Source organism: Pan paniscus, chromosome 2 (genome assembly GCF_029289425.2).
Source record: "Pan paniscus chromosome 2, NHGRI_mPanPan1-v2.0_pri, whole genome shotgun sequence".
NCBI lineage: Eukaryota > Metazoa > Chordata > Mammalia > Primates > Hominidae > Pan > Pan paniscus.
This window is the reverse complement of record NC_085926.1, coordinates 77,620,421-77,645,727: the sequence shown is the minus strand read 5'-3', so window position 1 is coordinate 77,645,727 and position 25,307 is coordinate 77,620,421. Positions and strand designations below refer to the sequence as shown.

The 25,307-nt window shown below is 34.4% G+C and overlaps 1 protein-coding gene across 31 annotated transcripts in view; it reads right to left on the bottom strand.

Annotated features, from left to right (window-relative positions):
• ROBO2 (roundabout guidance receptor 2) overlaps positions 1-25,307 on the bottom strand; it is a 1,748,609-nt gene that overhangs the window by 144,484 nt on the left and 1,578,818 nt on the right. For all 31 annotated transcript variants that reach the window (XM_063602831.1, XM_063602841.1, XM_063602842.1 and 28 more), the window contains 2 exons: positions 24,008-24,128; positions 11,831-11,969 (listed from right to left, as the gene is read on the bottom strand). In XM_063602831.1, the coding sequence (XP_063458901.1) occupies positions 11,831-11,969; positions 24,008-24,128 (260 nt within the window). The remainder of the gene's footprint in view (positions 1-11,830; positions 11,970-24,007; positions 24,129-25,307) is intronic.

Genomic DNA, 25,307 nt, shown 5'->3' with positions numbered 1-25,307 from the left:
GAATCAGTTTTCTAAAGGTGGACACAAAGATGCATTTCTATTCAATGTGCTTCAATTAATCCCCATTTTATGGTGTATTCCATATAAACACTTCACTTGAAATTAAAGGGTTTCATAATAGAACCACAACTAACCTTTGTGGCCTTAAGTGCCACTCCTCCATGTTCCAGGCAAACCGAATCACTAATTGTTGGCCCACGCTTTCCAAAGCTTTTTCATCCTGCTTCCTTCTTTTGAAATAGCCATTGCTATTCCACTTATGAAAATTCAATTTTCCCTTTCAGACCTATCTCTAGTTTCATATAGGAATAGACTATCTTTTATTTTCTGAAGCCATAAAGAGCCTCAAATATCATAGTTTTTATATAGTTCACCTTATTTAATAATGTTATGCATATCTCACACTCCCTACTAAAATCCTTGAGAACAATCTCATCTTTTTTTATTCCTTGAAATATCAACACAGAATATTTAATGAATGGGATTATTTTTGAAATAATTCTTGATATATAATATTTGATTAGTCTGGCGATTTGGGGTTTACGTTTGAGAAAATCAACTATATATATATGTCTTACTATAAATTATGTTCATAATGAAGACAAAAGCATTTTCTTTCTCACTTTTAAATAATCTCTCAAATAAAGATAACAGGTCTCTTTTACGTTTTTGTTTCTGTTATTTGTGGTGGTAAATATTTGGACAAACTGTTAGAAAATGTGAGTTAGTGGATTGGAATGTTTATGGCTTTAATGAACTTTTTTTTTTTTTTTTTTTTTGAGAAACGCTGCACTGAATGTCTTAACTGGTGAGTACCATGTGTCAGAAATAGGACATATTTTTATAACAACTGCCATTTATTTAAAGAATTGCAATGATATAGCATACCCAACCAGATCGTCTTTATAAAGGTTTCAAATGTCTATACTGATGAATGAGTTGAATGGTATTACAATACCTTTTGTAATTTTAACATCATGCTCATAAGAATAACTGGCAGAATTTTTATACTGAGATCTTATTATGATGTTATCCCATAGGTCTATAGGATGAATCACTTCTCAGAGGGACTTCTAATTTCTCGGCAAGGACTCACTGAGCCCTAGGGCTAACCTCCCACCTCCAAATATGGCCTTTTAAAATGAAGCGCCAGTGAGTTATACTATGTAACAACTAAAACAGAGATCCCCCAAAAAATGACTTCACTGAAGGGGATCAGGGTATACCCTGAAATACTATGAAACTATTTGTCCTCCCATTCCTTATATTTGGCAATTATATCTCCTTCATACACTAACAAAGATGTGTTCCTTGTTCATGTAATTGTAATACTGGATCTCAGAAATTATTCTGTTTTTATCCCTTCTCTTTTAATTCATACCAGTTAATTAAAATAATAGTATCAAATAACAACTTTTCCTGAGGGACCATTACATAGTTTTTAAAAAAATGAAAAAAATATTTATTGGGTAGAAAATACATAGCCTAGAACTCAGTCCTACCTGTTAACTCATAACCATCCATGGAACTATTGATATTCAAACATTATCAGGAAATTAGCAAAAATCATACTCTTAGTACCTATTGATTTATTTTTGAAGAAACTTTTTTCCTCCAAATAGCTTTATTATTATTTTATATTTATTTATTCATTTATTTATTTATTTATTTAGAGACGGAGTCTCTCTCTGTGGCCCAGGCTGGAGTTCAGTGGCGCGATCTTGGCTCACTGCAAGCTCTGCCTCCCGCGTTCACGCCATTCTCCTGCCTCAGCCTCCCGAGTAACTGGGACTACAGGCGCCGCCACCACTCCTGGCTAATTTTTTGTATTTTTAGTAGAGACGGGGTTTCACCGTGTTAGCCAGGATGGTCTTGATCTCCTGACCTCGTGATCCGCCCGCCTCGGCTTCCCAAAGTGCTGGGATTACAGGTGTGAGCCACCGCGCCTGGCCATTTATATTATTATTTTTTTAAATTTATATTTAAAATTTTTTGTGGGTACCTAGTAGGGTACGTGAGATGTTTTGATACAGGCATGCAGTGTGAAATAAGCACATCGTAGAGAATGGGGTATCTATCCATCCCCTCAAGAATTTATCCTTCAAGTTACAAACAATCCAGTTCCATTATTTAAATTATTTTAAAATATAGAATTGTTATTATTGACTATACTTACCATATTTTAGTACACTTAAATTTGGTCTGAGAACTGTGTTAGACAGTGAATGTGAAAGATGAATTAAACTATCAATACCCTAGAAGAGTTCATCATTCTAGATGTATACATAGTCCTCCCTCAGTATCCACTGGGGTTTAGTTCCAGGACTGCCATCCCCACAACCCTGAAAATACCAAAATCTGAGGACGTCCAAATCCTTTATATAAAATAATGTAGTATTTGCATATAACCTATGTACATCCTCCTGCAACTTTAAATCATCGTAGATTATCATATCTAATCTAAATGCTACGTAAATCATTGTAATACTGTATTTTTATTTCTATTATTTTTATTGTTGCTTTTTAATGTTTTTTATCAGAATTGGTTAAATCCACAGATGTGGCACCCATGGATGGAGAGGGCCAATCATACACTACTCACACTATTTGACTCTTTCAGCAAGCACTTCTTTAACTTCTAATATGTTTCCAGTGAAATTATTTTTTCTTACCCAATATAGTGTTGAGAAGAAAAGGATATAAGTTAAAATACTCCATGAGAAAAAATAGATTTGTTTTAAATTTTTCGTCAATAAGTAGTATAAAACAATGATTTTAAAGGAAAAGACATAAACTTATTTATTTGACATAATAAACATATATTATGGGAAATAAGTGCCCTTATAATAAAAATTTTCAAAACTTTAACATGTGCTTTCTATATAGATGTATTCTGTGACTATATGATAAAAATTCTACTTCTAGGCAAGCATATGCTAGGCTGTCTTTTCCTTATCTTCAATCCCAAATAAAAAATGAAGAACAGTTCTTCCCACTCAGCACCACTATGTAGTAGCCAAAAGTGTGGACTTTGAAGCCAGACATCCTAGGTCCCTTAGTCAGTGATGTTGGCATATTTACCCTCTCTGCATATCAGTTTTGATATTTATATTATAGGTATAATAATGTTTACATCATAGCATTTTCTAAAAATAAAATAGCACTATTGTAAAATGCTTAGACTATTTCTGGTATAGAGTAAGCACTATGTAAATATCATTTATTAATATTATATTTATGGGAAAGGAAAATGCAGTCAGAAACAGCTGTTTTGAATCAGTACCGGCTTTTTAAAAATAAAAGCCTAAGTAAGCATTCAGGGTCAAGAACAATTTTGAATGAAAAATATGTCTAAAATATAAATAAGTTTACAAGATGCCTTCTGTACATAAAATGTGGTTGTCACTGGATAATAGATACATAGGTAATATTAATTTTCTTCTTTATGTCCATCTATTTCAATTTTCTGGTTTCTTTTTTTCTTCTATTGAAAAAAATATTACCATGATTCTCTAATTGTTTCGAGAGATTGACATAGAATTATACAATTTCAGAATTTGAGGACAGCACCGAAACCATTCAATCCAACATAGTTTGCAGATATGGACTCTGGTACTCAGACATGTTACATGAATTGTTTAAAATAACATGAAGAATTATGGCAGAGCTGGGATAAGAACATTAATCTCTTAAATTCTATTATACCTTTCAGCCTCATGTTACAATTCAACTTATTAAGAATAATAACAAAAATCAGTTAGAAATATATTTTAGAATAACCCCTGGGGTGATTAAAACTTATTTGCATGATTCTAACCACAAATTGTCTTGTGCACACAAGTATTTGTGTTAATATAATTAATTAAACACCTTTTTTTTTTTTTTTTTTTTTTTTTTTTTACCTTTTGCTTAGAGTTAATGTAAGAACCTAGGTACAGGGGAGAGTGTCTCCAATGGTAAATCTCCATCCACTTGTGTGATATGGCGGGATATGAGAGCTACCTTCTGGTAAGCCTCTGGCTTGTCCTGTAGTTTGGTTTAAGGTAAAATGTTGCCCTAGTCGCTACCTCAGCCTAACTGAATGCTCGAACAACCACACTTTGATGGAAGAAGCACACCTACTGTGGCTCCTGTTTGGACATTACGCACATGGCAATGACAGGTGGCACGCAGACAGATCCTTTTGCTCTGCATACTGGCACCTGGTCTTGGCTCTGCCCACACACAAGAGCTGTCAGTTAACAGACAGCAGAGCATCTCTGACTTCAAGGCATTTCATATTCCAAGTGTGTTCCAGCTTGTTAGTTGACCACTGGCCAGAACCCAAATTGGATGCCAGTTCCAGCATTGTTCCTAAGCTGAGATTCTTAACAGATGGGCCAATGTGGTCACAGGACTAGGCAACTTGCACTCCCCACCCTAGGTGGCAATTAGTTTTGTGTTAACAGCAACTATTAGCACCTATTTGATGAAAACACAGGAAAACTACCATTCTGTGATCCCTCTGAAAGTTGTCAATTAATCCTGTTTGTAAAAACAAAATCCATATCTTCAGTTTCCAAGAAGGTAAACCTGAACTGTTCTAAGTTTAAATTTTTATAATGTCAAGACATTTTATGTGTGGCTTACGAAGTCGGTCTAAAAATTACCTTAACTCTATTGCTGTATACTATGTTTATTTAGTTATTCATAATATAGTATTTCTAACCAATTATCTAAGTTTCTATCTAAAATATAAAATTCATAGGTGACTCAAATCCTTAAATAATTAATAATCATATAATTATCATGCCCTGTCATTTAAAATAGAGATTTCATGCTAGACAGATTCTAAGTTCAGTTCTGGCCCTAATGCTTCTTAATATGTGGCCTTAAAAACCTAACTTGTTTAAGCTTCTGTTTCTGTAACCCTCAAGTAGGAGTAATATTATGCTGTAATACTATGCTTTAAAAATAATGGAATTAACATATGTAAAAAGCATTTATTGCATTGCAAGGCACATGGTAAGTCCTCCCTAAATACTTGCTTTTAACACTACATATCTTTTTATAATAATGGTTTTATGCTTATTACTCACAGACAAACAAAACTGTATGTGTGAAATGTGAAGGTCTCAACCCAGGTGACTGATTGCACTGGAGCGGGCACACAATACCAGGAGAATGTATATCTTACTAAAGGTAGAAAATGCAGGCAACTTTCAGACTTGGCAAAGTCACTAGAAACATTTATAAATGAATCTATATAATTTAAAAGCAGGCCAGACACGGTGGCTCACACCTGTAATCCCAGCACTTTGGGAGGCTGAGGCGGGTGGATCATGAGGTCAGAAGTTCCAGACGAGCCTGGCTGACATGGTGAAACCCCGTCTCTATCAAAAATATAAAAATTAGCTGGGCGTGGTGGTGGGCGCCTATAGTCCCAGCTACTCAGGAGGCTGAGGCAGGAGACTCACTTGAACCCGGGAGGTGGAGGTTGCAGTGAGCCAGGATCGTGCCACTGCACTCCAGCATGGGTGACAAAGTAAGACTCCGTCAAAAAAAAAAAAAAAAAAAAAAAGAGCGTAAGTGATACCTATTTAAAAATAATACTGTATATGTTTCTATGGAAATCATATGGCCAAAGATAGGAAAATGTGTCATTATATACAAATTATATATTTTATATTTTTTTAGCATTAATTTTTTTCCCTGTAGTTAACTGTATAATTAATAAATGCCACCAATCAGGTGGATTTATAAAACTGAGGCACCATGTATGTGCATCCATTGTACAATGTTTACAGTGCTTTGAAATGGTTATATCATTTTAATAGCCCTTTGAGTTAGAATGGATGGCATAATTCTTCACCCTATAAGATCAGTAAAAATACAGGTTAATCGCCAGTCCTACCACATTGCTGGGCCATATTTTCAGGATGTAAAACATAGAGTTCAAATAGCTTCTTCAAGATCACATTCCTAGTTTGCAGTAGAGAAATTTGTCAACTATCATTTCCAGAAAATGGGAGTGTAAATAAACTAAATGATCAAACAGTAGCAGAACAAGGCCTAAAGTCTAAAACCCCTTGGCAATGGCCTAAATATTTGTATGTTATTGTAATTTGTATTAAAAGGTCCCACAGTCATTGCTCATGAAGTTTCTAATTGTTTTTAGACACACATGGATAAGACATCTGTATAGCATAAAAAATAAAGATTTTTCATTTACACTTTTTCTTTAAATTTGTGACTTTTAGGAACCAGTCCATTTTTTAGATGTCATTTACAATATTTTGTACACATTGCTTCATTGCTTTTCTCCTGTTCTTAGATTTTCCTTCTTTTGCTAAGACCATTTCACTTGCCCAGTCTTTGCCAGCCAACCTAATCAGTGTGGTTATTTATCGGGAGCTCAAATTATCACATGTCCTTGATGCATACACTATATGTGAAGAAGGCCCATTGCCTCCTAAGGGTAGCTGAGCACCTGTTCAGCATCTCTGTGTCCCAGAAGCACATGCTCTAAACAATAGAGCTTCCAAACAATTAATCTAAACACATTTTGCAGGGCTAAGAAGAAAGAGCCACTTTGTATAAAAATGCCATCCAGAAAAAAAAAAAAAAGGAATTATAAGTAGTTCCATTCAGTTTCTTTTCTTAAAGAATCATGTGCTTATGCAAATCTCACATTTCATGAAACTAAAAACTCTGAAAATTCTCTCTTAAAATAGACTTGCACTTTAGAAAAGGAAATTTTGTCAGTGGGTTAAGGAAAATTGATAGAATTTTGCTCTATATATCTTGAAACTCTTATTCTCTACTCCCTTTTCTATTTTATGAAATATTCATTAATTATATCCACTATGTGCAAGCCATCAACTGCATTTAGAATTTGCAGGCATACGTAAAAATGTAAATGGCATATTTTATTTCCTTTTTCTTCTGACAAGCTATTATGAACATTCCTTTCTCTGCTGTGGAAGAGAGAAGTTCTTATTGAGGAACTTAGTGTCACTTTAGAGTTAGTTTAGAAAATAAAAATGAAATAAAAACGATAAAGGAGGTAATGGTAATATGCTGAAAGTTATATGATTGATGAGAGATATTAAGTCTCCTGTTTACAGTTCTTTAAAGACTGCTAATAATGAAATGAAATACAAACTCTGCGGACATGCACAGATAAGAATTCACAATTAGATTAATCACACTAACTCTTACCCAAGTTCTGAGAGGGATTTTTTTTTAATTCTCATTAATATTAAATTGAACAGAATATTGTAGTGTTGTCATATTTCAATTTATTTTTATATCTTTGGTTACAAATGTATTATACTGTTTCTTTATGGCATGTTACTTGTGTTATGTTAATGTTTCTTCATGTGATACTTTTTTACAGAGCTTTAGCACATAAATATATTTATATAACAAAAATATACAATAAACCTATGTTATGACGGAACATGGCATAAGATGAAACCTCACCTCATTTATTATAAACACTGACAACTTCTATCACATAAAACACTTTGTGAAAAGATGTATTGAAGGCACTCTATCAAGAGAGTACTAATAAGCAAAATGTTGGATATTTGCCTGCAAAAGACAGACAGTACCCAAGAAAATAACTAGAGCTGTTCCAATTTACTTCTTTACTGTATTTGGAATGTAAATACTTTCCCATGTCACCCAATCTCACTAATATAAAACAAAAACTAAAGAACTGATAACAGTTAACTTACCTTGTTTAAAACGACTTACTTTTTCAAACTTGCAATAAGCATTACAAATGTAGTAGGCACTCACTAAATGTAGGTAAACCCAAAAGTGCATCTTCTTCTATTTAAACTATGCTTTAAAAATGTGCTTCAATAATCATAATCATTATAAACTATAAAATGCCTTTCACTTGCTTGTTCCTCCTACTCACTTTATTTTCACGTTAGTGTTATGAAATTTTTGTCCCTAACACATATGTATTGAAACCTTCTAGAAAACAGTATTGGTACTTGGCACAGAATCAGTATGCTTCCTGAAATACTCAATTGTGAAACGGTAATATCTTCAGAAGTCTCTGCAAGGAATTAACAGTTTGGCACTAATATGTGTAATGTAGACTCCTTCCCATTTTGTCCCTTGGTCGCATGGAAAATGTCCACATAAATAATTTTCCCTTGTTGAGCATAAGGGTTATTGTTAGACTTGCTATGCTTCCTACCAAACTGAAACATTCATCTTTTCAGAAAATGTTTTAATACAACTCACTAAGAGTCTGTTGTAATTTCATTAAAGGTAGTTACTGAGAAAGGTCAGGAGTTTAAGACTAAATAAAAGAAAGAGGCATATCAGTACTACTTAAAAAATATTTTCAAGGCAAGGGGAAAAAATACTCCCTTAACTCATCTCTGGTTACTGAAAGGTTGGCACAGATATCTTCTTCTGTGCTGAAGGTTTTAATAGCTCTCACAGCATTTCATAAATTTAAACTTGAATTGAAAAGCTTTTCTTGTCTCCAAAAGAAAAATAGTCACATATTACTTACATAGTAATTACAGGCTATGCAGCTGCCCTACAAAGCTTTCGTATAAATGTGTTAAGCATGAACCACTACACAAACCTTATTCAAATTTCATTAAATGTTAAGCCAAAGAAATGTCATGCACCACACCAATTGCATATACAAGAACAATGGCCATCTCCCTAGTCTGAGACCTAAATAATGTAATAGAATCAATGTTGTTGATTTAGTCTACGGTTGGCTAAAAGTTATTACTGTTATTCCTCACCAAGGAAAGCGGTGTCTTTCTCTCTCATTATGCATAAGTGAGGCTTATGCTAATACATACAAATCGAGGAATGAATAAACTCCTCTGAAACATCACTTAAAGACTGGGAATTCAAGAAAAAGTACATGCTTCTTTCATGATGAAATACTGACCTCAGTTTCTACATTGCACTTATCCTTGCTTTAAGCCTTTCTAACAAAACAATTTAAAGCTTACACAGCACTTCCATTTGTCTAATATTTTAAAAATATTTAACTGGTTACACAAAGTACTACAATAATATGCCGGTAAAAAGAATAAAGAGGCCAAAGCTATGAAAATGTTTTAAAGGAAGTTAGTGAAAATAAGATTTCTCATGCTTTCAACCTTGTCGTTTAGTGGCCTTGATATCATACCTTCTGATAGTGTAGCTTTAATGCTGTTGTTTGATTTATATGTATCATTTGTACTTTGAAGCAAATGAATTTGGCAAGATTTAGAGAACAGTGTAGCAGCTTAAGTTGTCAGGTTTATGACCTAACACCTACATTAAGCTGGAAATAATCAAACTAGGCTCAATTCATTTTTATTTTATCTTAATTCAGGAACATAGACATGTTAAAATGCAATGCACACTTACAATTCTCTATTTTTAATACTTTTGTCAACTAGCTCATGCTCAATGTTTGAAAATTAACAGTGTGGCCAGTGCTGTTATATGGATATAATGTGCCCCCTGATACAATGTGCTAAGAAGAGCATGTCATTTCTAGGGTATTCTTTTTAAAAACCTATAAACGCAGTCTAATCCGGCTAATCCAAGTTTGGGGCACATTCGATAGCATACCTGGCCAGCACTTCCCTTCAAGGTTGTTAAGGTCACAAAACTAGAAAAACTAAGAACATGTAACAGGACAGAGGAGACTGGAGGGATATGAGAACAAATGCAGAAGTCTATGATACCCAACTCAATAATTACCTGAACTGGACTTGGAGTAGACAGAGGACAATGATGAAAACCTGGGAGAGCCAAATAATGTATACACTTTACTTAATTATTACCTATCAAGGTTTGCTCATTAGTTGTAACAAATGTTTTATTGTCATGTAAGATATTAACAGTAAGGAAAACTGGGTGTAGTGTAAATGGGAACTCTCTGTTACTAACTTTTGTAACTTTCCTATAAATCAAAATTATTCTAAAATTAAAGGTTTTTAAAGTTTCAATGCACAAGGGCATATACTCCCAGTTATTTAAAATAAACCTGTGTTTACACTAGGATAAATTTTACTATAGAATTAATCTCTTCACCTTACATTAACATTTTAAAATTATTCACTACATGCTCTCAAATTTGAAGAAAGTTGCTGACTATATATAGAGGATGGACAGTAACAATTCAATAGTGTAAACTCTCCTTGTTTTCTAACCTGCTTCTCCAATGAGAGGGCATGAAAAGCCTCACATTTACAAACCTCTTCTACTAATACCATTCCCTTAAAGACAGATGTCTGGCATTAAAATGATAAAAGAAACACAATGATGACTTTCCCCACTACATAGGCTGAAAAACTAACTGAATTAATGTTTTCACTTGTTTTATTCCTGTAGATTGTAAAGAACCTCTCAGTAACTATTATAAATGGTTGATGCATTTGAATCCAGTTTATTCAATCCATGAGTGACATGTCTTTTGAAGTAAAGTATCCAATCATATCTAGGGATTTATAAAATTGAGATTTTGAAATCAATGTTTACATTTAGGAAATTACTGATAGCAGTGAAAGCACATAAAAGGTATACAGCTTCGGAGGAAGCATGGTTAATATCAGTCAGTTGAAAGAAACGAAGTTGTTTTGTTGTTTTGTTTGTTTGTTTTTTGTTTTTTCTTTTTGAGACAGTCTCACTCTGTCGCCCAGGCTGGAGTACAGTGGCACGATCTTGACTCACTGCAACCACTGCCTCCCGGGTTCAAGCGATTCTCCAGACTCAGCCTCCCGAGTAGCTGGGATTACAGGTATGTGCCACCACACCCAGCTAACTTTTTGTATTTTTAGTAGAGACAGGGTTTCACCCTGTTTGTCAGGCTGGTCTTGAACTCCTGACCTGAAATGATCCACCTGCCTCGGCCTCCCAAAGTGCTGGGATTACAGGCGTCAGCCACCGTGCCCAGTCAAAAAATTTTTTAAAAAAAAGAAAAATTAGAAAAACGCAGCCTGTACAATTTTATGCAGGCAGTAATTGGAGAATGCATGATGGTTATAATATCAGCAGGTAGAACTAGCAGGAAGGCATAACAAATCTTAAAGATAAAATTACTTGTGTTAAAACAACAACAACAAAAAACACTTGAATTACTTATTTGACTCTAAATGGCAAGGCCTTAAGGAAATTTCTATAACAACAAGTCAAAATTATTTTTATATATGATGAAAAGCATTTTTGAATACAGGTGAGAGTTTGAGAGATTGGGTTTGGGGGTTTTGTGATAAGAACAATAAGAAGGAGATGGAAGAGAAGGTCTCCATGAAGAGATGGAAAAAGGAAAGTGACAGGAGGTCTCTGTGTTGGAAATCCCCTATGTGAAAAATGATGCCAACTACTTGCTACCATTTCAGTGTTGTGCTGACCTTTCCTTTACTCCAGGACTTACAGTCAGCCACATGCAATAGTCTTTTGTTAGTTATGTTTTGGGCCACAGAGGTGACAAAGAGTATCCAGAGGGGATGAAGCATGGGAACGGGCAGTCATTGATGGAGGCCTGCAGGGGGCATTCTGCAGGAACAGAATGGTATACCTCAAAGGGTCCAGGGGAAAGAAGGCACCCAGGAATCCTTGGTATCTGGGGATAAGAGGTGGAATGAAGAATCAAGCATTAATGTAGATACTCATTGAAAGAGTGACATTGAAAGCCTGGAGGACTTTAATATACAAACAGTAAATATGTGGCTTGCATATGTAAAAATCACATGAGTGAAAGTACCCCAAGACATAGGAGTGTTTGGTGGTGGCATTGTAGCTGTCCTTTTATTTTCTAATTATTCATTGGTTATCCAACAATCTTCCATCCATATGTTGGTCTTACCTTCCTCTTGGCAAGTCTGCATCATCCTTTTTCCACCTCACAGTTGGTTGAGGATCTCCTTGGACTTGACAACGAAATTCTACAGCTTCTTCCTCCAGTACCACCTGGTTAATTGGCCTCCTGAGAAATGTGGGTCGTTCTTGAAAAAAAAAATGAAACAATGGTAAAATGAGATAAACTATTATGCGTGCTTTAAGTACATTATGAAAAAAGCAAAGGAAACCTAATTTACTTTTGGTACACAGGTACCTAACTCTGTACCTCAGCTGTGTTTTAATAAGGCCTTGTGAATCCAATGTCATTCAATAAAATAAAATATTTTGGAACAAAGGAATAGCTACAGTTTGCACATAAGACCATACAACCTTTGGAAAAAAATATTAAATTGATTTTTCAGTGAATCCCTGAGCTAAATCAGGTGGATCCTATCATAAAAAATCAGAACACTGAATTCTACAGGAAAAAGAGAGATTAAAAATGATTACAATAATCTATTATCGGGGTTCAAAGTGGGTAAACTAAAAGTTGAAAGGGATAAAAACATTTAAAAAACAAATATTAATATTCCTCAAGAATGCTAGAGAAAACCAAAAAATGTGTACTTTCACACATATGTATTACCTAGATTTTCCCACTTAAGCTATGATTTGATAAGGACTCAATATTCCCATGATTATTTTAACTTCATGTATGGAAAGATGTCTACCTGACTTTTTTTTCTTAAATACAAAGACTGTCATTATTAATTGTCGCAAACTATTTATTTATCAATTTTTTGAGGTTTTCTCCAATGGTCTTCTCTTAAGTGTTTGAGATATCTACCCATTTTTTTTTACTTAATTTTATGTTTTTTATTTCTTCAGTAATCTGTTTTACTGTTTTCATCCTTTCTTCTTTTATTAATCTGTATTTGGCACTGTTAAATTGTATTCTAGCAGTCTTCTACATAAGGCTAGAGAAAAATAAGTCTGTATCCATAAAAATCTTTTCCTATCCATAAGATTCTTAGCCTCTGAGGATACAAAACAAAAAGTAGTTTTATGTATCACCAGACATTGGCATTCCTTGTCCAGTTTCTTCCCTTTTGGATAATGGTCTGAGACTGGAAAAATTGTCATTTAAATTTTATTAGCCCATATCTGCAAATCACAAACAAATTCAATATTGCTACTTACTGAGGTAGAAAGAGAACTAAGCCAAGGAAAAGAAAGATGAGATCTGTAGGAAGCTGACACAATTTTTCTGGCCATCTGGACATATTTAGCCACCTAGAACTTGAGTTTCAAATCTTCTAATTTAAAATTTTGTATACAGTGGCACAAAAACTAAAATGTATTCGGCAAGAAACCTTCAAAGAAAATAAATTACTTCAAATAATAGATGTTAAGAGTATAAATAAGAGTATTTGATTTTATTGACTAAATCAAGATCCATATTTATAAAACAAATGTGTAAGTTGCAAGATAAATATTTTATTGCAATAAAACCAACTACCATTGGCATTTAGAAGGAAGACTATTGTATCTCTCCAGAGAATTTGACAGTAGGGATCAAAATTTTCTGCATATGCTAGAGTATCCGTACTCTGGGACTCAAAAATCCCAAGCAATAAAACAAGGCAAATAGAATTTTATCATGAAAAATTCTGTAAATGCAGAATTGACAAACAATCCATAAAAACTAAAGAAAAACACGGTTGCATCTAAAGATTTTAGACGCCCTGAATAAATCAGCAGCAAATTGTGCCCTGTAGACAACATGTCGGATAAAATAATTTAGTGTTACTTTTTTCAACTCTGGACACTATGTGCCCAAAACAGCTATTTTGGGGCTGGCATAGTTGGTATTGAGCTATCATTTCTGGTAGTTAAATAGGCAATAGGATTAATATATCCTTATGAGGGTCCCAAATGCTAATAGTAAAAAATAAATCATTAGCATAGGAAGCGGGATCGACTTCTTCTGTGCTATCAGGCGCAGCTATTCATCCAGTTCATCCAAAAACTACATTAACCCAATGTTAAAGAGGTTTGAGACACTATTGATATTACTCCAGATTGAAAAATGATTCATCAAGAGGAGACCTTTCCTGTTCCCTTTGATTTTAGTGGGAGTAGCATACTACATCCTGACACTGGGATGAACAAGCTAGAGAAGTCTTTCTCTCATCCACTGACTCATTCAGCACATGTTAATGCACCCACTCCTAGAGGCTTTCACTAAGTGGTCAAGCTGGTGAATAGTGAGCAGGTTAGTTACATTGGGGAAAGTGGTGAGAGACAAAGCTAGGCAGAGAGTGAGTGATAAGACCATGAAGGCCCTGTTCACCACTCAAGGACTGTGAGCTCTGCCCTGAGGTTGATAGAGAGCTATTGAAGGACTTTAAGCAAGTAAGCAACGTGATGAATAAGCATATGAAAAAGGTCGTGTTGGTATGTCTGTGAAAGATAAATTAGAAGAGAAACATAAAGTCGTGAATTAGGTCAAGGCGTTCTTGTAAGAAATTATTTCAGCTTAAACTGACACAATGGTTCATAGGATGTCGAAAAGGGGACAGGCAAGAGAGATCAAAACTGGGTGATCAGTCAGACGCATAGGGTGAAAAGGAAACAAGGAAATGTCTCAACTTTTCATTTAGCAAATTGAAACACACTGGCAGGTAAAACATGGATTGTGTGTGAGTGTGGGCATGTGTGTGTGAGTTTGTGTGTGTAAGCTCCTTTCATCATAGAAATGGTAACAATGAGAAAAATGAACCTCTTATGCCTAAGCCATTGTTCGGCAGATTTATATTACTTGAAGCCAAATAAATTTTCAATGAGATAAAGGAGGTTACTTATATAATAGGAAGAGAAATGAAGATAAATATGATCAAATCTGTAGATATAGCTATCAAATTACAAATCATCTAAATAAAGAAGGAATCAAACAGACTTTTTAAACGTGATGAAGATATTTTGCAAGAAATTAAATGCCAAAATTCTCTTAAAAGTAAAATACAGGCCGGGCGCGGTGGCTCACGCCTGTAATCCCAGCACTTTCGGAGGCCGAGGTGGGCAGATCACGAGGTCAGGAAATCGAGACCATCCTGGCTAACACGGTGAAACCCCGTCTCTACTAAAAATTAGCTGGGGCGGTGGCGGGCACCTGTAGTCCCAGCTACTCGGGAGGCTGAGGCAGGAGAACGGTGTGAACCCAGGAGGCGGAGCTTGCAGTGAGCCAAGATTGGGCCCCTGCACTCCAGCCTGGGAGACAGAGCGAGACTCCGTCCCCCCACCCCCCCCCAAAAAAAAAGTAAAATACAAAAGTCATGCCCATTGAAGTCCGGAACAAGACGGGCATGCCGACATTAAAAATCAGTAAGAAAAAGGAAATATGAGCCCTGAAGAAGAACCAAAGCCACCATTACTTGCAGACACTCTGCAAAATATAACAATGCAGAACAGTAGCTTCGATAATTGATAACTGCAACAAAACTAAGAAGTCCATAGGATAATTGCAGCAAAACTGACAATATTGGAAAATGTGAGATTTTAGGATAAATTGCAGCAAACTTATACATTGAAAAACTGTTAAGTCATTGCAATATTAAAACTATCTACCTGTCTAATATGAAAAGTTTTCATGACATTATGCTGGGTATAAAATAAATTGAAAAACAATATGTGAGACCAGTTCCATTAAAATACTTATATTTTCAGGCAAAGTTTGTGTATGCTTTCCTTAACATGCCAACAGTCACAAAATCACAACATATAATTAATCCAAATGGCAAACGTTACATCAGAGATGTCACAAAACTAAGCTGTCCCTTCCTCAAGGGGATACCATCAGGATCCTTAAGGGTTTTTTGGTCATGGTACTTGTTGTAAGCCTCATTGTTTTATATGGAGACACGTGGAGGCACTTGATTTATAATTTCAAGAAGAATCAAGATACAGGATCCCTGCTGCTGTTCAAATGAACTCAGCAGGGGTGCAGGACTTCACAATGAACCTTCTCTCTTCCCTGCTACCCTCAAGCAGAGTCCAGTTGCTTAGCAACTGGATAACCACAGGAGCATACGTGGTATACAATTTTTGGAAGTCTGACATTGGCTCATGGTGAAAAATGTAATTCAATGGATAGAAAAACAAATCAAAGCAAAACAAAGGCAAAGAATAAATGAAATGAAAGTCGCCTGCACATACATGACACATCAACATGCGTTTTATACCTGGGTATTAGGATGTGCTGTCCAACATGTGACATGGGAAATTCCTGAGATACTGGAGCTTGGTCACATATTTTAAAGTATTATTCTGAGAATTTCCATAGCACCCTTTCTAACAATTATCTCTAAACTGTGTTATTCATTATTCCAATTGTTTTCTGTTAATTATACTAAACTCACCTTCTGCTTTGCAATTTTCATAATTACCCACAGAAAACATTATGTTAAAAACTGTAGGTTTGCCTAACATTTATTTAAATGGAAGAAATTTTTTGTAAGAACTATTTTCCACTTTTCTTAACCAACTTTATTTCCAGAAAATCTGAGAATCAGAAACATAAATATGAAGACTAAAGAAGTTGTACAGGCCAAAAATGTATTTCAAATGCGTTGGATCTGCAGTGGCAACCGTTACAATAAGCCAAACACAAAGCCAAGCCCCTTTCAGACACAAATTTTAAAAATTATAAGGAAGTAACTTGAGTCTCCCCTTTTGACTCAAAATCATCTCCAAAAAAATGAAAAGCTAGATGGATTAGAAAGTAAGTTGATAATAGAACCATCCAATACATTGATAAGTGATCACACTCAATATCTATTAATGCTCCATAGAGTTTGGACAATTAGAGCTCTGTACAATTAAAATAAGTATGCATGAAAATCTTAAACTATTGAATAACAAGCAAATTTAATTTTAAAACATGTCAAAACAAGGTCACTGATTTTTTCATGTTAATACCTTATGTCTGACCACATATTGAAAAACGGGGAAGAAATCTCAAGGGTCGTTTGCTGACTGCTTATCAATTAGATCAGAGCCTCTCTGAATGGGCTGATCTCTAATTATATAACTGCAGAGTGATCAGAGGCAATGTCTTTGCCAATGCAATTAACATTTTTTCATGTGAGATTAACAGGATTTGAATCACCTGCATAACTTGCTTACAAGGTTAATCTCTCTTGGGACAGTAGTGTTGTTTGCCAGTGTGTTTCTGTAAAGTATGGCTCTCGAGTAGTCAGCCCTGTCAATTTAGTTCCAAACTGGCGTTTTGGAAAAATCCAACTTTATATGCAGCTATAATAAAATCAAATGCCAAGTCTCTTGTAGTTATGTCAAAAATATTCAGAAAGCAAATATGCAATTTAACACAAAATACCATAAATCTGAAATGTGGTTGCATAGTATCTCTTAAGTTCCTTAGTTACATGAAAAAATTAAGTGCCCAGCAAACAAATTTCTCTTTTTAACTGTATTCAGTCATTGAAAATGGCTTTAAAATTGTCAATCACTGTGTTGTAACAGCTATTTCTCAAATGACCATAAAATTTTAAAAATAAACTTCGCTTAACATTATAAAATTAGTGTTATGGCAATAATTACATAGGTAGAGTTCTTTAAGTCCTGTAAGACCAAAGCTATGTAACAAAAGGACATTAGAGTTAACCACTGCTTGTAAACCTTATCTTGACTTCAGCTCACCCAGAAAGACCTGCCACCCTGTAGTGTCAATTAAATTGGAAGTCAGATGGCCCTGGTAGGTCTCCTTTTATTTAACTGGGCATGTATGAGGTGAGGATGGGTTTGATAGTCATTGAATGTGAATTATCATGCCCTTCCAGAAAAAGACTGAATGATAATGATCAGGCTGTCTGAATGTGATTAAATAAATCCCGACTGCATTAGTTTCTTTTTGGCTAGAACTTTCCTTGCCTGAGAAAATTCATCCTATGAAGTAAAGACAAATATAGATAAACGTTCTCAGAGGAAAAAAATGCCTCTCTCACCACATATTAGAGGCAAAATTTCATGTTATTGCTGATAACATGATATAAGAGTCCAGGTGAGAGCAGGGGCTCTGCCTATTCATTCCACCATTAGTATTTAAGCACTTAAACAGGGCATGGGACATAGCAGATGCTCAATAAATATACTCAAGAAAGGATTATATTGCCGACAACAATCTTAATAACACCTCATGTTCTTATACCACATGCTACTAATAAAATACAGATACTTCTTAAGGTGTGGGTCCTAAGGATCTTCTCTCATAGCATTATCTCTGAATACCTCAACTACTCTCATGCTATCAACTATTATCTCCCATTCAAAGACTGAAAACCAGTATCATCAACCCCAATCTCTGTCCTCATCTTCCCCAAAATGGTTAGTTCTCAATCTGAACATCGTACTGTGAAAATAATCAGTTGGCACAGAGTTTCCAGTAATCTTTTTGGAGAATAACAACTAAATATGAATTAACAACAATAGATCATGTGCCATTTGAAAAAAGCTTCCAGCGAAAAGACAAAGAACAATGTGGTATGGAGCCATGGTGGTGGGGGATGGTGGGGAAGAGAAACTAAGAGGAAATAAAGGCAGAGAAGCATCACAAGATAATTTTACTTAAAAAAAAGTGTTATTAAAATTCTGTGATACAGCAAAAGAAACTATCAGAGTGAACGGACAACCTACACAATGGGAGAAAATATTTGCCATCTAAGCATCTGACAAAGGTCTAATATCCAGATGTACAAGGAACTTAAACAAATTTACAAGAAAAAACAAACAACCGCCATTAAAAAGTGGGCAAAGAGCCTGAACAGACACTTCTCAAAAGAAGACATTCCTGTGGCTAACAAACATATGAAAAAAAGTTCAACATCACTGATTATTAGAGAAATGCAAATCAAAACCACAGTGAGATACCATCTCATGCCAGTCAGAATGGCAATTATTGAAAAGTCAAGTAACAACAGATGCTGGTGAGGTCGCAGAGAAATAGGAATGCTTTTACACAGTTGGTGGGAATGTAAATTAGTTCAACTGTTGTGGAAGACAGTGTGGCGATTCCTCAAGGATCTAGAACCAGAAATACCATTACTATTACGGGGTAGATACCCAAAGGAATATAAATCATTCTATTATAGATATATATGCACACGTATGTTCATTGTAGCACTATTCACAATAGCAAAGACATGGAATCAACCCAAATGCCCATCATGGACTGAATAAAGAAAATGTGGTACAAATACACCATGGAATACTATGCAGTCATAAAAAGGAATCAGATCATATCCTTTGCAGGGACACAGATGGAGCTGGAAGCCATTATCCTTAGCAAACTACTGCAGAAACAGAAAACCAAACACTGCGTGTTCTTACTTATAAGTGGGAGCAGAACAATGGTAACATATGAACACATCAGGGGAACAACACACACTGGAGCCTGTCAAAAGGGCATGGTGAGGGAGAGCATCAGAAAGAATAGCTAATGGATGTGGGACCTAATACCTAGGTGATAGGTTAATCTGTGCAGCAAACCACCATGGCATAAGTTTACCTAGGTAACAAACCTACACATCCTGCACATGGACCTGGGGACTTAATAAAAGTTGGTAAAAAAAATAAAACAAAATTCAAATTACAAAAACAACACTCTCTGCTACAAGAGAAGTCATAATACCCATGAAACAAGAACAGGATGCTATAAGTAAGGAGGAATTAGAGAAAAGAAAAACCAAGGAGGTTTAAAATCTAATTGATGAAAACATGTTTGACAAAGAAAAATCAAAAAAAATTAAACATTTCATTGAATTGTTTTGGTTGAGAGTTTTCAGATTGAGACTGCTCATCAACTTACAGCACAGAAAAGAAAAGAGTGTCAAACTAAGGTAATGTATTGAACCATTTCAGAAAACTGGGGTAAAGAGACCACCAAACATTTGGGAAGAAAAGAAAAAGAAAAAGAAAACTGATCACATACAAAGATACAGGATACAGGAATCAGAATCACAGTAGACTTCTCAAGAGCATCATGAGATGCTAAATGATGTTAGAGTCACAACTGTAATACTCTGAGCAAAAATATTATTTCAGTCAAATTCCCTAACTAAATTATAATTCTAAACTAGAACTCTAAGGTCTGGAGAGAATGAAGGCATTTTGGTTGGGAATGTGCTCCAAGCTTCAGCCAAGCAGAAAGAAGCTGAGAACCCCTTCTGAAAAGAGGGGTTAACCAAGAAAGAAACAAACATAGGATGCAGAAAACAGCAGATCCAGCATTCCAGACAAGGAAGACAAAAGCAGAATTAGGTTTACGGTGTTGACCTAAGGAATGTCTAACCAAGTCAGATCAGGCAGCCTCAAGGAAGACTGTAGTGAAGGGGACTTAATAGCTAAAGTCTAAAAAAATGATTATAGAAGATTTTATAGTTTCTGTTAGAGATTTCAAGAATTCATGACAGGTATAGGAAGCATAAGTAAATGGGAAAATGGGTTTATTATTAATTCAAAGAAGAACAAAAATAGTACCAGAAAAGAAATATGGTCATAATACTATAACATTCAACTCACAGTCAATAATATTGACATGACTATAATAACTCAAATTCTGAATATTAATATAACCAATGTTTTGAAAGTTCATAGACTAAAAAGAGAAAAAGAAGGAAAAGTGGAGGTGAGAAGGTGGGGAAGGAGCTATAAGTGGGCCAAATCGTCATCTTCTATAATAGGAAGTCAAATAATGTATGAAATTGATACATCAATAAATAGCAGATTAAGCACATATTCAGAAATATGGAAACAAATCCCAGAATAATTAGATAAAACAGAATGTAAAATGATGAGAAATATGTGTGTGTGTGTGTGTGTGTGTGTGTGTGTGTGTGTGTGTGTTTGTGTTGGGGCAAGAGATTCCTGTATTTCATTCTAAGTTTTGTAATACTTATTATATTTTACAAATGTTACACATAAAATAAGTTTTCATGTATTGCATTCATAAACACTTAAAAATCATTTTTGAAATCCACATGTCATTTTTAAAACCCAAATTTTGGACAGCAGTTTTCTGAAATCTACTCATAATTAGAAATTGTATTATTTACTTCAACTCTACTTTCTCTGCCATCCAGGATCTTCAGAGCTTAACATATGTAAACTTCTAGGGACTATACTTCAGGAAGGTGTATAGATTGGGCCACAGATTTCAGTGCTACTGTAGACTATGATACCTACTTCTAATTTTTAGATTTGATAATGCCCAGTTAATTAGGATGTTATTTCATGACCAAAAACTATTAGAAGATCAACCACAATATGTGATTCATGGAGTATGGCACAGGAACTTTTTAAAGTTAGGTTACACCGATCATATCTTTGATATGATCAAATGGCACATTTAAAATATATAATGCTGAAATTTTAAACTATACAACTTCAAAGTACAAGCCCACTAGAATCAAAATACTTGAAGAATTCAGAAAATTCTTTTTCCTAGCAATATGTCTCGGAAAGTAGACAGCTATTATACTGGAAAAAACCCTTTATTCCTTTCATTGTTTTTCTTGACATTTACAAGTGACTTATATTTCTTGAACAATTAAATGTGACTTTATTATATATTTTTATTATATTTATAATAATAATAGGTATCAATAAAATATAATATATTTACATTATATTTATAATAATAATATATATACTTATTTTTTGAACAACAAAATGTAACTTGTTCTGTAAAACATATCTTAAGATAAAGATTGAACTGCAAAGGACCTTTAAAAACCTTCTGTAGCTACAGAGTGGTTATAGTAGCTAGACCTTTAAAAGTGAAATTGCTGCTCCATGAAAATAAAATTGAGGGAGGTAGAGTATGAAGTATAATCAGTTTTACTTATATAAATATTTGGTCAAAAACGATAATATGTAACAATGCTAAAATATAAAGAGTTGTATTGGAAAATGTGTATTAGATGTAGGAGCACCAGCATAAAATAAAGAAGACCTCCCTATTAATAGTACACTGTTTTTTTTTCTTTTATGTTCTCTAAGAATAGGGAGCCAAGATACAGAAGGGGTTTCTTGGGCAATACTTGTCACATCCTTGATTTGGACCATCACTTTGGTTTTTTTGTTTTTCTTTTGGATTTGGATGTTGTTTTCTTACCAATAATGGAAAGTTAGTTTTTCCTTCAACTTAATCTTGTACTTATAACCCCTCAGGTCAGTTCTGACTAGCTTACACCATCTAATAAACATTCTCCGTTTGCTAAATCAATTCTGCCAGGGGAACTGCCTCTAGACAAATTCAATCTATTTGGATAATAGCTATTTTCAAAATAATTTAGAAGTTCCCACATAACTCTTGACATGTTTAGGAATCCCCAGTAGTTCTCATCATTTCTTTAGGGAAAGTAGAGTAAATATTTCATAAGGATGTCTCATTAGTGGTAAGTCTAATTGCTTCTGTAATGACATTAAACCCTTTCAATTTCCTTCTGAAGGCAGTCTATACTGCAGTAATACAGCTTTTTTTTTCTTTCTATTCCAGAGTTTGTGGTAGTTACAGAAAAATAGCAATGAGTGTTTCTTTAAATAGAAGAGCTATACTTGTGGGCTTTCAATGCTAACGTTCAGTGACCACTAATATCATTTCTTACCAGGCAAAACTGTGTTTTATTCATTACAGAGTGGAGCACATCTTGAGACTCTTATAGAGGACTGCATGAAATGTAGGGGCAAACTGACACTTGTCTGAGCTCTGCAGGATAGAAATTTACATGCATACTTTGAACAATTCTATTTTTTCTATTCAATTCCTTTAACGAATTATGGGATTTCTCCTAGCTTTGTCATTTGGGACTTCAAGCTGCTTAGTAGCCACAGGGAGTGTTACCAGAGATTACCTGGTGCTCAGAATGATTGAAAGGAGAGGCCTGCATTCTGGTACACATGCACAAAGCACAATCTTAACTCTTGAAATATAGTGGAAATCATAATACAGCTCTTCTATAGTGGCACTCCCATTACACCTTGGGATGGCATCTCCCAAGCCAGCAAAATATGTTTCTCTGGGGACCTATGCAGGGCTTTGGTGCCACACTTGGGTGTGTCCTGAAGAAATGACCAGAAATAGGGATTTTAAATCATGCACAGAAGTAGAGGATTATTTTACCGCTACTGAAAAATAATTTGAAAATCACAATAATATTTTTGCTCCTAAAAAAAAATCACATAATATCTGCAATAGTAAAATGTTTAATGAAGATTGTATATATACACATGTACATATATATACATACATATGTGTACATGTATGTGTGTGCATGTGTGGGTCTATAAATGTGTATGTCTATACAGAGATTTAAATAGAACTTCAATGTATTCTAAAAGAGTGTTTCATTTTTGAGTATCTTTAGCATATCTATTTTTTCCAATTTTTTGTCATTTTCTCTCTCTTTCAATCTTCCACAGTTGCCCTGCAGTATTTTCCTTACATTTGTTTCCTCAGCCATCTTTATTTGTCCCCAGTTTTCTCCTTTCCGATACTTTATCCACCATTTATATGATATGGTTCTAGTCAGTTTTTAACCTATTAATTGCATTTACCCAGCTAAGGAGAGCCTTGGTTCTTAAAGTTGAAGGAACATGAATATCATAACAAAATATCTCATTTTAGGGGTCCTTTTTCTGATTTTGAATTTATATGTGTGCATACATAGTATATTTCTCAAGAGTTGAAATTATAAATACTTCAGTTTGAATTTCTAAGAACTGGAAAACAAGTTTTTTTATACTATACTCTCTAATTTTTAAAAATCCTTACCCTGTATCTTGCACATAATAGCTACCTGATAAATGCATGAGAGTTGAATGAGTGATAAACTTTAGATAGATGTAATATCTCAAATAGACTTTGAGAAAGAACGTTACATTTTGATGAACTGCAAAATCTTACAAATACATGAACAATGTAAGTTAATTAAAGTTTCAAATAATTTTTTCTTTACATCGAAGCTTTCATTAGAAAGACAGAAAACAAGATAATTCTAATTTGTCACTGCTTACCATGAGTCATGAGTAACTGTCCTTATATGGCCCAGTTTTTAATGTTAGTAATACTTAAAAGCAAAGAAAAATTGATAAAAATAAAAATTTATAATTTAGAAGAAAGTTTTACCAAAGACAGTCAGCTCTGCTGGGTCACTGTCCCTTTCTCCCACCATATTGGTACCAACACAAGTATACATCCCTGCATCACTTTTCCTGGTATTGGAGATCATCAGTTTTCCACCACGGATCTGTTAAAATCAAACAAAAAGAAAAGAGAAGGGAAGAAAAAGGAACAGAATAGAAAATAAAGGTCATTAATAAATAGTTTTGAGTATTTGAGCATATTTGTTTCCCAAAGGAAAAAACTCTCCCATTATTTTGGCATTTGCAGGTATGTTTTCTTTTCTTAAATTCACCCTCAATGTAAGTTTCCATACTTTCTTCATAGAAAATATTTTTTAAGGCAGCTGTCCTCTCTTTCCTGATCGCATTTTGAGTCTTGTGACTGACCTCCCTAAATCCCAGTAGTTAGTCTTCACACTGAAATTCATTTGAATAAATTGCTATTGTCATTTGTCATCAGAAAGAAATACTAGATATTCATTTTAAATAATCTAATAAAATCCTGCTGAATCAGAGGGATTCAGAAAGTATATATATCCATACTGACTAGGCATATTCTGGACACTTAAGAGACAGTGGTAAATCAAACGGTAAAAATCTTTGCCTCCCTAGAATTCACATTTCAACTGTTAATATTAATCATCTTTGTTTCATCTTAATTGTATTTAAGAGATAATTCTTGGAGAAAATGGCAGGTGGGATAAAAACAAACACAGTTTATAAAATGGTAATATGTATTAGTATAAACCATTACCATCTAATAGGTTCCCCTTCAAGATTTCTTAAATGAGAAGCATTTATTGGCTGATAAAAACAAATGCAATAATATTAAAATATGTATTTGCTAAGGAGGACATTAAAGCAGAGTTAGGCTTTCAGTAAATCTATAACTCATAGTTTCTTTTCCAGTTTTTTTTTTTTTTTGGTACTCATTTAATTCAATATTAGCTTTACAATGATTGAGTGTTCTTGAAGAAATACAAGATAAGAACATGTTGGTTTTCTCCATTATTTTTTAATTTCACAGGCAAACACAACTCATGTACGTTGGCTCTTATCAGAGATGTTTCAAGATTTACAACTTGTCATGTTCTAGAAAGGAATTTTCAACTTTTTTTACATAGGTGAAAAAGACCATTAACCTGTTCTCAATTCTGTCTGGTAGAATAAAATAGGAGCTTATAAAAATGGCTATGAAGGCCATTTCTCCTTCCCCTTGAAGCTGAGAGCTAGGTAATATGACTTGATTTGACCAATGGAACTACAGCAAATACTTCACTGGAAGAAAGGTTCTTGTACATTGT